Below are 12,920 nucleotides of genomic sequence, written 5' to 3' on the forward strand. Positions count from 1 at the left end.
GTACTAATTACCAGTGTGGCACTTAATTGACCTATTGACTAAGCCCGTTATCCTATCATACCATCTCCTCCATAAACTTATCTAGCTTAATCTTAAAGTCATGGAGGTCCTTCGCCCCCACTGTTTCCTTCGGTAGGCTGTTCCAGAATTGCACTCCTCTGATGGTTAGAAACCTTGGTCTAATTTCAAGCCTAAATTTCCTGACTGACAATTTATATCCGTTTGTTCTCGTGTCCACATTAGCACTGAGCTGAAATAATTCCTCTCCTTCCCTGGTATTTATCCCTCTGATATATTTAAAGAGTGCAATCATATCTCCTCTTATCCTTCTTTTGGTTAAGGAAAACAAACCGAGCTCCTCAAGTCTCCTTTCATTCGACAGGCTTTCCATTCCTCGGATCATTCTAGTGGCCCTTCTTTGTACCCGTTCCAGTTTGAATTCATCCTTCTTAAACATGGGAGACCAAAACTGCATACAATACTCCAAATGAGGTCTTACCAACGCCTTATATAACGGGACTAGCACCTCCTTATCCCTACTAGAAATACCTTGCCTAATGCATCCCAAGACCGCATTAGCTTTTTTAACGGCCACATCACATTGCCTACTCATAGTCATCCTACGATCAACCAGGACTCCTAGGTCCGTCTCCTCCTCCGTTACTTCCAACTGGTTCTATAAAACATAGAACATATCTATTCTGCTGTGTATCAGTCTAACTAGCACCAAATGGGTTTTGGGGACTGGCGTTTACTGAAAAGTAGCGTTTTCAACAGTCCACATGTGTTCAAGAGTATGACTCAGTCATAGCAAAGAAATTGAATATTTATCTCCACCCATTACATATTAAGAGGTATCATATCCTGTAACCACACATGCCACTTATAGAACATTATACAGGTAAGTACAATTTAAAACATTTAAAAAAAAATCAATAGAAAAAACTATCAAACTACTCCGGGCACAAAAATTTTCACAAGCCCAATATTGCTTCAGAAAGATTAAAAACTTTGAAATCCTGCAGTTACAGAATGTACTTGTATGTTTTATAGAAGCATACATATTAGAGTCATACTGAACTGCATTAATAAAATTTAAAAATGGCTGTTTTCATTTATAAATGCATATGTTGCGTAACATTAGGATTAATAAAAGCAGCAAAGAGTCCTGTGGCACCTTATAGACTAACAGATGTATTGGAGCATGAGCTTTCATGGGTGAATACCCACTTTGTCGGAGCCATGCATCTCCAGTTACAGGTAAGTACTTTGAGATGTGTGGTCCCTATCTGTATTCCATTGAGGGTTACACAGGCACACCATGCGTCCAGAATTGGAGAAAGTAGCGTCTGCTGGAACTTGTTTAACTCTCTCAGATCTAAAACAGGCCTGAGACCCCACCTCCCTTTCCTTTCGGGATCAGGAAGTAACGGGAGTAAAACCACTTTCCTCTGAGCAACTGAAGGACTTCCTCTATAGCCCCCACAAGAAGAAGCTATTGTATCTCTCGCAAATAACACAGCTTTGAGAGAGAGGTCCCTGAAGAGGGATGGGGGAGGGGGGCTGGGAGGGGGGCTAGAAAGAAATTGAAGGGTGTATTCCACTTCCACCATGCTTAGAACACACTGAGCCATGGTGATGTGGACCCAAGCATGAAGGAAGTGGGATAGGCAATTTGCAAAAATCAGAGAAGGCAAAGATGGCACTCTTGGAACTGATACTCTGCTCTTGACCTATTCAACAAAATGCGTGCTAGGAGGATGCAGTCTGCCTTGATGAACCAGCAGCTGCAGGGGCAGAAGGTGAGGGTGGACTTTTTTTTTTTTTTTTTTAAAACGCCTATATCTTTTCTCCTTGGTGTGAGCTACAACTTCCAGAAATTGCTGGGTCTGATAAGGACAGAAGGACTTCCTCTTTGCCCTTGGAATATAAATCCTTAGGAATTTCAGAGTTACTCCGGAGTCCCTGAGACTATGCAGAGTGTCACCAATTTTTTTCCCGAGAAGAGTGATGACCCCTCAATGGGGAGGTCCTGGATTGTTTGTTGACGCTCTGAGAGGAGAACAAAGGATAGCATCCATGAGGACCATCACATGGTGATGATGGAGACCAGGCAACGAGTTGCAGAGTCAGATGCATCATGACCAGCCTGCAGAGCTGTTCTAGAAACTAACTTGCTCTCCTCCACCATCACCTGAAATTCTTGTTTCATATTGTCTGGGAGCTCACCCTTAAACTTCAAAATTGTATCCCACTGAGTAAAATCATAGTGCCCTAGCAGAGCTTGCTGGTTCACAACACAAAGGTGTAACGCTTCCATGGAATAAAGCTTCCTTCCAAACAAGTCTAGTTTTTTTGTGTCAATGCCTGGTGACCTTGCCTCTCCCTTATATTAACGGCAGATACTACCAGCAAGCCCTGAGAGGCAGGACTGTAAAAATGTTAAAACGCATGAGAGGGGATGTAGTATCTCCTCTCCGCTATCTTTGCAGTAGGTGGCAGGGACGATGGGGTCTGCCAAAAAACCTGAGTAGGCTCCAGAACAGACTCATTAATAGGCAGAGCTATCCTTGACAGATTCAACAAACGCCTCAAGAGTGGATGGTACCGGGAAAGTATTCTGGTCTTGTGGCACTGGAACCTGAGATGACAATAGTAAAGCTGGTACTGAACTGGGCTCTGGAGCCAACAAACTCCCATTCTGAGGCTTGTTCTGGAGAATGCCTCCTTTTTAAGCACACCTTTGAGTCCTTAGCAGAGGCTCAACTTCTGCACCTCTGATCTTGAGGTGCCCAGTACCAAGTCCTTAGATGACTTGTGTTACCTCTTCTTTGGCACCAGTGAAATTGATTTGTCTCTCAGTACAACCAAGGCCGGAGGAGCACTGCTGCCCGATACAGAGGCACTTTGTACCCAGATTGTGCAAGAAGGCTCCAATAAAGGATGTCCTTTTGGGATCGGGGCTTAAATGCCTTAGAGATACTGCATCTGTCACTAACATGAGCCTCCCCCAAGTACTTAAGGCAGCTGGACTGCAGGTCACTAATTAGTATTAGTTTTCCACAAGAGCAGCAGGGTTTCAAGCCCAAAGAATGAGGCATAACTCCAGTACACAGATAGGAGCTGGTGTCAAACCCCAACCCCAACCCCCCACCCCAAGTTAAGCTAAACTAAACACAAACTGCCCTATAAAAACAATGGGTGCTAATGACAGTAACCATGCCACCCCACAGGTACCGATAAGGGAAAACTCTCCCAACAACTGCACTAGACTGCACATACACCTATAATGGAAAGGACGTGTGCAATTCCTCAAAGGAGAACCTTTATTCCTCCTCCTCTCCCCAAACCTGAATAGGTTCAGAATACTTATTGTTCTTAAAAAAATAAAAAAACGTAAGTGCTAGAAACTCAGGAAATTCACAGCTAACATTCCAACACCAACTATAACTCCACCCTGCATCACTGCTCATTTCCCACCCATGGGCAGGTGCAGCCACAGATCTAGTTACTTTATAGGGGTAGAGTATTGTCAATAATGTCTTTGGAGGGCCTTGCATTATTGTCCCTTGCTGGAAGTGGTTCCCAAATTGATCTGCTGGCAATGAACAGACGATTCCTGCTGGCCAGTTGTTTGATTCTGGTACAGCATGCAGGATACGGGCTCAGAATTCCAGTCACTGATCCCAGCTCCCCTTACCTTTGACAGCTTCACTAATGTGTTTGTCCTGTGGTTAGAGAATTCCATGTACCATTGTTATTCAATGCCAGCACTGGCGCAACAGTGCCAGGCATTTCTGATAAAAGTAATGGTAAGCTCTGGAAAACTCCTAAAGAGTTTCATTTAGGGATGCAGATTTCTCCTTAATAATGAGAATGTGGAATACATTACCGTTGTTTAGTTATGTAAAGTTCTTCAAGCAAATGTTGCTCCTCATAGCTCATCCAACGGTCTTCAAGATCCTCCTCTTCCTTCTGCAGCAATTGTTCATACAGTCTTACTGGATTCCAGCCAGTCATTATGTCGTAAGTGATTACACATCCAAGGGAATGTGACACAATTGAGACTTTCCCTCCTTTTTCTTCAAACTCTGGATTCCGAGAACAGAACAGCATATATAACCGGTTCAGCTCCTGTTGAAGGCCTTTTACTAGCTGTTTTAAGAAAGAAAACATTGTGTTAAGATTTCATCATTATCTATTTAATCTCCCTGTTCCTGTTCTTACTACGAGTTCAAAGATGGGACTGCTTCATGGCAGTGTATGTGGCCATTCTAGTATGCACTAAATGTGACTCGAGAATTTTGCTTTATCAACGAGTAACTTAAAACTGTCCAAAAGGTAACCATTTATAAAAGAGAACTAATTAACCATGACTCTAAATCTCCTGTTTAAAAAAAAAGTTCTAAGGATTTTATTCTTAAATTTCTGACGTACTCTCTATCTTAACTCCATTTTAACTCAGTCCTCTGTCTGGGAATTTAGAGGGCTTTAGACATGTTTATGGGCATGTGCTAACAGTCAGGGAGCAGGGTCTCTATGGTGCTTTGGAACTCCAAATGGTCCCTGGGTCCACAAGATGCCATTCACGAGTTGTCCTACTTATCTACAGTTTGATTCATGTGTACCCTCTCAGCACAGGGCCCCAAGATACCTAAGGATTTGTTAAGATATGCAGCTTGTCCTGAAAATGTACAAGAGTCAGCAGAGAGGCACCCTTGACTGGGAACAGGAATTAAAGTATGGAATCTGTGAGAGGCCAAGAAGCAAGGAGAACAGCAGGATTCACTAAGGTTAGGGGAAATGTGGAGAGCTTAGTTATGTAGGCACTCTGACCTGGCAATAAGACACACTCTGTGCTCCTTAGGAGCTCTGTAAGACTACAGGAGTCATCCAGGTTCAGAACTGCCTTTGCTGGTGGACTGATGGTGATTCATGTGTACCCAGGGCATCACAACATAAATCCCCAAAGCACCCAAGTTTCGTATTAGCTGTAAGAAAGTAATTTTATAACAGTGCTCACAGAAACCGTGACTTCCAGAGACCTGTGTGACATTTCTGCCCTAGGTCTGGAGCTGTCAGCAGGCAGCACCGCAGCTCTCAGCCGCCAGGCAACAGGGGAGTCTCAGAGCTCTTAGCCGCTGGGCAACAGGGGGATCCTGCAGGCAGTGGGAGTCCCCTGCAGTTCCCAGCCACCCAGGGCAGTGCGGGACCCGCAGCAGCCAAGCTGTGGCGGGCAGACCCCACAGCTGCCCAGCCACTGTGGGTGCTGGACCCTCCACCCTCCCCATTTTGTCAGGGGTATTTTTAGTAAAAATCACGGACAGGTCACGGGCTTTTGTGAATTTTTGTTTATTTGCCCATGACTGGTCTCTGATTTTTCCTAAAAATATCCATGACAAAATCTGAGCCTTAAATCATGAATCTTTTGATTCTTCTCTCTCTGTGATCATCAAGACTTTCCCTTACTCCCCAAAATTGGGACCAATAAGTGCCATCGGCAAGGGGATGCTGTGCCACTTCATGTCCGTTTTGTGGAAGTGAAAAAAAGTGAAAATTTTGCCGCCTGCCTGTGGTTAGATGATAGACAGTGAGTACCATGCACAAACCAACTCAGATGGGACCCGGAAGTATTAACTACGATTCCCATGAGCATTCAATTGGTGTAAGAGTTTGAGATGCACCCAGCATATAGAAGAGACAAATATCTGAACACATCTCTTAAGAGGTTGGAGATGAGGAATTACAGCAGGCTCATAATCACCCATAAAACCAATACTGGTCCTTTTGGTGAGTGGGGGTTTAAAGGTTGACAGCAGCAGCAGAAGCATCCTAGGCTTCTGATTAAATATTTCCCAGTAGTGTCACTCATCTCAGTTCACGTATTTTGGTGAGTGGGGGTTTAAAGGTTGACAGCAGCAGCAGAAGCATCCTAGGCTTCTGATTAAATATTTCCCAGTAGTGTCACTCATCTCAGTTCACGTATTTTTCCAAAATCTGCTTGCAACATTTAGATTCCTTCATACACAATGTGATATTAAAGGACCAATTAAGACTGCATTAAAATTTTGCATGTTAGTAATGTGCCTCAATCATTTAACTATAACAGCTTTATTATGTAATCAATGCTTGTATAAAGATGTGTCACAGAAAAGTGCATTTACAACCACACCTGAGGCTGAGACTGTTTATTATTCTTTATATGGATTAATGACATATATGGTTATGGATTATTTAGAGCTCCTTGTGTTCAATAGTACTGATCAGCTTCAAGGGGTTTATGAAGATATTGTGTAAAAATCCAGAAAACATTTCTCCAAAATTGCTTCTAAGTTGCTGTAAGTATTACCTGATCTGATCAAAACTTTACTATTCTGCTCACTGCTTGGTTAAACTATGCCATAAATAACTCCTCTGAACACTGCTCTGTCACATTTCTCCTGCTACTGGGCATCTCTGCAATTAGCGTCATTTTCCTATTTTACCAAAAAGAATGAATAAAAAGCCCCACAAAAGGCAGAAAGAAGCTGTTTGGAAGAAAAGCACAAATGAGATAGGTGGAGCTGGCATCCACTGAATTTGAAATCCTCAAGGAGAGGATCAAAATTTTAACAATAATGCAGTATAGTCTACAAGCATGTATTGCAGTAGACTAATCCTTTGGTATTCCTAAAATGATGGTATATTCTTAATATGCTAGTTCAACTTATTACTTCTAGTCTGCTCTCAAATCCTATTTCCTAAGACAAGATGCATGGAGAAAACTTACCTTAGCAGAAATACTGACAACCACAGAGGTTAAGGAATGAGATCAAAATAAAAGCAGTTCTACATGTAAAACCCAACCCAGTCAGTAACTGAAGTGATGTTTCCAGAATTTGGCATAAGGGGTGGCCAAGAACATGCTTTCATTGAGGAGCAAGCACAGTAACACTCCCCATTCAGGGATGGCCTGGTATTTACCAGATGTAGGTTTTGCCAGGTAAAATCAAGGATTTTACGGCTCTGGGAAAAACTAGGTACTTCCAGTTTAAAGCATATTCCATTTTAAAAACTGTTGGTTAATGCACACCACATTACACTTAGTTTTAGTTACATATTCAAATTGTGGTTACATAAGGCAGTAGATTTGTAGATTAATTCAGGGCTGCACAAATAAAAAGTAAAACTGCACTGGGTGTAATACTAATATATGTAATTAGAATACTGAACACCAGAATGCCTGTATACATTTTGGTTTGGTATTTTCTCAAGGACTCATATTTCAGTTTTCAATATTATATAAACAAAAAGTCAAAAACATTTGATTATATGAAAACAACAACAATGCAGAGTTGTGGGCTTGAAGCATGCAGGAACCAGAAGCATGCGGAGTTGCAGATTACCACTCTAGGTCCATTTGGCCATGCAGCATTCTATAGCAGAAGACCAGCTTTGATGTAGTGGATAGACCGAGCCCAATCCCATTTTGAATGGATGTTTTCAAAATTTGAAAAAAGACTCGTTCTACACTCGCTCAACTTGCTGCATATTGATGCAATTATATTTCTCCGTTTCCTCGTTTAAACCTGGTGTAAGCCAGTATTTACCAGCATTCTGTCCTAAACTAGTTTTTCTCGAAGGAAACACCAATCCTGCCCATGCCCCCAAGATTGCTACTGGAATTTTAATTTAAAAAACAAAAGAGATGAAGAATTCATTTTTAACTTGCATTTTTCAAAATGCTGTTTTCTATGAATCGATACTGCATATAAATATGAATGGCAGCTGTGGTTACAAATGTTGGCAGAATGTTTCACTGCCAGACAGTAATCATTTAACATCCTCAGCTTCAAAACATTTAAAAAACATTAATGAATCCTTACAACAGCCTTGTGAAATAGGCAAGCATTATCTCAATTTCAAAGTAAGTTCTTTGAGGCTGGGACACTGCCTACTTTAATGTTTGTACTGAGTCGAATGCATTTTGGGTACTACTGAAAACAAAATAAATAACACTACAGATAAAGAAACTGATTCAGAGAGGGTTACCCAAGGGCACAGGAAAAAAAAATCAGCGTCAGAGATGGAATTAGAACTCAAGACTTCCCGCCTAACAATCCTGTGCTCAGATCACACCATTCCTACATGTTACATTTTTACTGGGATGGAAGAGACCTTCTGTGGAAGAAGAAAAACATAATTGGAACCCCCCCTTCATTTCAGGGACATCTGCATCGATTTTTGGGCATTTATGGCATTATATTATGAATTTCTCATTTTCTACAGATTTTGGGGTAGAAGAGGGTATGTTCCTGCCAAGCACATCTGAAGTATCCAGTTATCCACCTGACAGGATGCTTCTATCTAGTCTTTAAAATCATACTGTTATCAGAGAGTTAAACTAACACACCAAAATGTATGTATGATAGGAAAGAAACTCTGCACATGGACTTCTCAGCAGCTGTAACTTCAGAAGCAAAAGAGAGGCCTGATGACCAGATTACAAGGCTGTAATTCAACCTGATCAGCTGACAGAGACTGTTTCTAAACCCTAAATCACTGAATACCTAACCTATCTGCACAGTATAATTTACTACTATAGCTAAGATTTCCGGTCACCATTATCATTAAAGTGTCATGAATTAACTGAGTACCCAAATATTTTGCAGTTATAGTAAAACAAACAAACAAACTCACTCTCATTGCAGCTGTAAAGCACCATTTCTTTCCTCTAACTACACGGGTCTATAGCAGCATTAGGATTATATAACTGAATCTTTTGGTATTTAGTAAGAAAAAAAAGAAAAGAAAAAGCGGCTTACATTCTAAGTCCCAGCAAAGATATGATTTGGGTAATCAGTGTATGTCACAAAATTAAGATAATATTATTTAACCTTCAATAGCTTTCTCAATCTTAAAAGGACGAAATATTCTGGCCAGCAAAAGGAGAGCTTGGTCTGAGAAAATTCTTCATCTGGTTAAAGGTATTTTAACCCCACCAAATCAGTTTTGTCATTTTATCCTGTTATAAACCTCATCTCCTCTCTATAAAATGCATTCACTACAAACTCCTTTATGCTTCTTAAATCAATGGCCTTATTTTTTCATAGGCAATATCAAAAGTACTGCTTTAATTCTCCATTGACTTTCCTTTCCTAGACTGCTTTTTTAAAAATTCAGATACAAACAATTCATTAGCTACAACTACTAATAAATAACTGAATATTGGCCTGTGTTATACAGATCAGACTAAATGACCATAGTGTTCCTTCTGGCCGTGGAATCTATAAATGTTTCCAGCTAGGTTACTTCAAAATATTCTCTTCTCTACGAAGGTTAAATAAACCCAACTTTTTACCTTTTCCCTCACTAATGATTTAAAAAAAACCCCAATTTTAAAGACACTTAGATTTGGGGGTAATATTAACTCCCATGAGAATGGGAACAAAATTGAACACTGTTCTGTATGCTGCAGGCTTTATCAGTCTTTGTATCATCACTTTTTATATTTACAAAAGAGAGGTTAAAGCCTAGTGGTTTTCTTTGCTGACTTCTCGATTTTTTAAGCAATATATTTTTTGAAGTGCTGCTCTCCCTCTTCAATCACTGAAAAGTTAAATTAATATTTAGTGGCACAAAAATCTCAAATTGATGTTTCTTAAAAAATTAAACCCCAGGTTGTTTCAAATGTAACTGTAAGCTCTTCAAGGGCAAGAACCATGTATTCCTGTATTTATCCTAGCATAACGAAGCCCTGATTTTGATTGGGGCCTTTGAGTGTTACTGTAACACACACAAAAAAAAAATTAAAATACTTCAGTTGTTTGGGTTTCTTCCTTAGAGGGAATCCCTATCTTTCTTGTTTCTAGACAGAGTCAGCATAAACTCTCCAAGCACTTCATGGGTTATGCAGACCTGCAAGTGGCAAGGTCTGGGGGGCTGACGAGAAACTGTAAGCTGGGGGCTGGTGCAAGGTGGAATAAGGATTTACTCATTCAGGAAGTTACTGGGATTGCAGCAGGGGGTGCAAACAGCTAGCGTGCCTCAGTTTCCCTAGTGTGTCACAAAAGTATCTAGGTGGTGGGACAAGGGTGTATGATTGCTGCAGAGACCCCGAGAGGGCAGGTGTGACTGCCATATATCAGCCTGGACCTAGAAAGCCTGGACACTTTGTAACTTAGCAACTGATGGCCCAGAGGCTCACCCAATCTTGGGAGCCAGCCAGTTTTGACCAGCGGGAGAACCAAGGGCTGAAGAAAGAGTCCAGGTGATCCGTTTGCCCAGGAAAGAAACAAAGGACAGAGGAGGGGCAACTGAGCATGACAGAGGGTGGGCTGCTGGAAGCTGGTGAGTCTCCTGGGTTGGGACTCAGGAGGGAGAGCCCAGGGCTCTGGATCCCCTCCCACAAGATGGACTTTCCTGAAACTACTTTCTACTGACTGCCTACTTTCTGTGCTAACAAGCACTGTTCTACACTTCGTTCCAGACGACTAATAAACTGTTGCTTTACAATGCTGGCTGAGAATCTCTGCTGATTGTGAAGTTGGGGTGCATGGTCCCTTTGGGGGGCGTGTAAGGCCTCCCCAGGCATCCTATCCAGGTGGAATCACAGCAGGGAGCTCATGGTGTGAACAAGAGTGCTGAATGCTCTGAGGTCAGACCCAAGGAGGCCTGCCCTAGTGAGAGTGTGCCCTGAGAGGTAGTCACATTACAAGAGGGTCCTGTCTGAACTTCATTCAGAGCAGTTCTAGAGTACCGAGACTGTTCTCTGGTGACACTTACCAATGCAGAAGTGCATAAAGATGTCATTTGAAGCACCACAAAGGGCTTCCTCTGGCCCTGAAGCAAAGAATAGACCAAAAAGGCTAAGAGTGGGGACACATCCATGCTTCACCCTGCGTGTGATTGGAAATGGATCTGTTAGATCACTATCGACGCTAATTCTTCCAGCCATGCCTCCATGGAACTGCCAAATCAAGTTAATAAATTTGTCTGGACACCCAAATTTAGTGAGGAATTTCCAGAGGGCAGTGAGGTTGACTGCACTGAATACCTTGGTTAGATCTAGAAACATAATGTACAAAGGTTGGTGCTTTTTGCAACTTTTTCCCTGTAACTGCCGAATGATGAAAATCATGTCAGCAGTGCTCCGCTGAGCACAAAAGCCACACTGTGATGGAGATAGAATGTTGTTGATTTGGGTCACAAGACAGGTCAAGAGAAGCCATGCAAGAATCTTGCTGGCCACAGAGAGCAAAGATACACCGTGGTAGTTACCACAATTGCTTTCAGAGTCTTTACACTCTGAGATGTTGGCATCTTTCAGTTGCTGCAGAATAACTGCTTGAAGCTAGATGTAAGAAAAATTCAAAGAGCTTGTCAATGCAAAGATTTCCTCCATGTCTGAAAACCTTTGCTGGAATGGCATCAGGACTAGGGGATTTATTATTTTTCATTACTTGAACACATCGGCTCATGTGGGTGGATCGGCAAGTGCAGCAGATGCCGACAGTTTATAGATATTATTCAGAGACTCAACAGAAACGATTAAGTAGTCCAATAAGATGTTCAAGCCACTGTTGCTGTATAGCAGTATGATCTCTGATGAGAGATTCACCATCGGAACTTGTTAGCAGTGTCAAGGCATATCAGGCAGGGCCATACACATCTCTGACCACATCATAGAAACCGTTGGAGTCACCTTTATCAGCAAGGGCCTGTAGTCCCTCTGCTTTATGGTTAAACCACATATTTTGCATTTGAGTTTGTGTTGGCGTGTATTGCAAGCTGCCTTATATCTGGCCTTTTTCAACTCAGAGAACAGGTCAGCTAAAAGCACAGCATGTGCTCGTCGCTTTACATCTGAAAAATTCAATACATCAGGATCATTACTGTCAAACCAGTCTTCATGACAGCATCTCACATACCCAACACAATCCACAATGTTGTTATAGTGTCACGCAAGGATACCCATTCAGCAGATACATCATCACTGATTGTTGGAAAAGATGCAATGGTTTAGAAAAAACAGTAGTTAGCTGCGTTGAAAATTGTTCGATGATTGCCAGATCATTCAGCCAGGCAACACTTACATACTTGACAGAATTTTATGCATTTTCAACCAGATAGAGAGGGAGAGCTTTGCTCAAACAAGACCATGGTAAGTCCAACAATAAGCTCTGCGTAATACCCAAGTTATGTGCACATCTCGTAGATCCCACTGTCAGACAAATACACAGTCAATCAGATGCCAGTGAGCATCCAGGTCGTTTTATATTTGTTGAAGAGTCAGAAGACAGTATTTGTAATAACTAGATGGTGCTCGGTTAGTTTGCAAACTAAGGACAGAAAATAAAGTTCCAAGTTTTTCCCCATATATGGTTGCAACTGACATCCAAAATCTAGGTACATTTACAAACAAGCAAGAAACTTGACCTCACAGGATCAAGTTGCTAAAAGGTCATCAGCTTATATCTCATGACTGAGAGGGTAAATGCACTATGACCTTCATGAACCTGATTAAGGGCTTTCTACGTGCTCATGGAAAGCCATAATGACAGTCAGATAAAATTCAAGGGGAAAATATCTATAAACCAGACTGACAATCAAGCAGCTTGAATAGGTCCTGAGAAGCACATTAACACTCACACTGTGGTGTAGCCCCTTGAATCTGAATTGGAGGAATAAAGGCTGAGAGGATGTCACAAAGATAACTACAGGGCTTATCACATTGGACTAAAGTCTACACTGCCATTCAAGTCTCTCGACTTCTGACAGGGACATTCTATTCTGCTGCCCCTGTTTCACGGCCTTCTGATCCAACTTCAAGCCAGAGTTTTTTTTGCTCCCCCCCGCATCTAAATAGCACAGCTCCCTAAAGTACCACTGTTCTACTCCTCTCACCTCAAAAGAGCTGCTCTCTGCTGCGGAACACCTCA

General features: G+C 41.8%; 1 protein-coding gene across 3 annotated transcripts in view; it reads right to left on the reverse strand.

Annotated features, from left to right (window-relative positions):
• Positions 1-12,920, reverse strand: part of DDHD1 (DDHD domain containing 1) — an 88,699-nt gene that overhangs the window by 17,554 nt on the left and 58,225 nt on the right. For all 3 annotated transcript variants that reach the window (XM_045016363.1, XM_045016364.1, XM_045016365.1), the window contains one exon: positions 3,893-4,155. In XM_045016363.1, the coding sequence (XP_044872298.1) occupies positions 3,893-4,155 (263 nt within the window). The remainder of the gene's footprint in view (positions 1-3,892; positions 4,156-12,920) is intronic.

Source organism: Mauremys mutica, chromosome 4 (assembly GCF_020497125.1).
Source record: "Mauremys mutica isolate MM-2020 ecotype Southern chromosome 4, ASM2049712v1, whole genome shotgun sequence".
Classification (NCBI taxonomy): Eukaryota; Metazoa; Chordata; order Testudines; family Geoemydidae; genus Mauremys; species Mauremys mutica.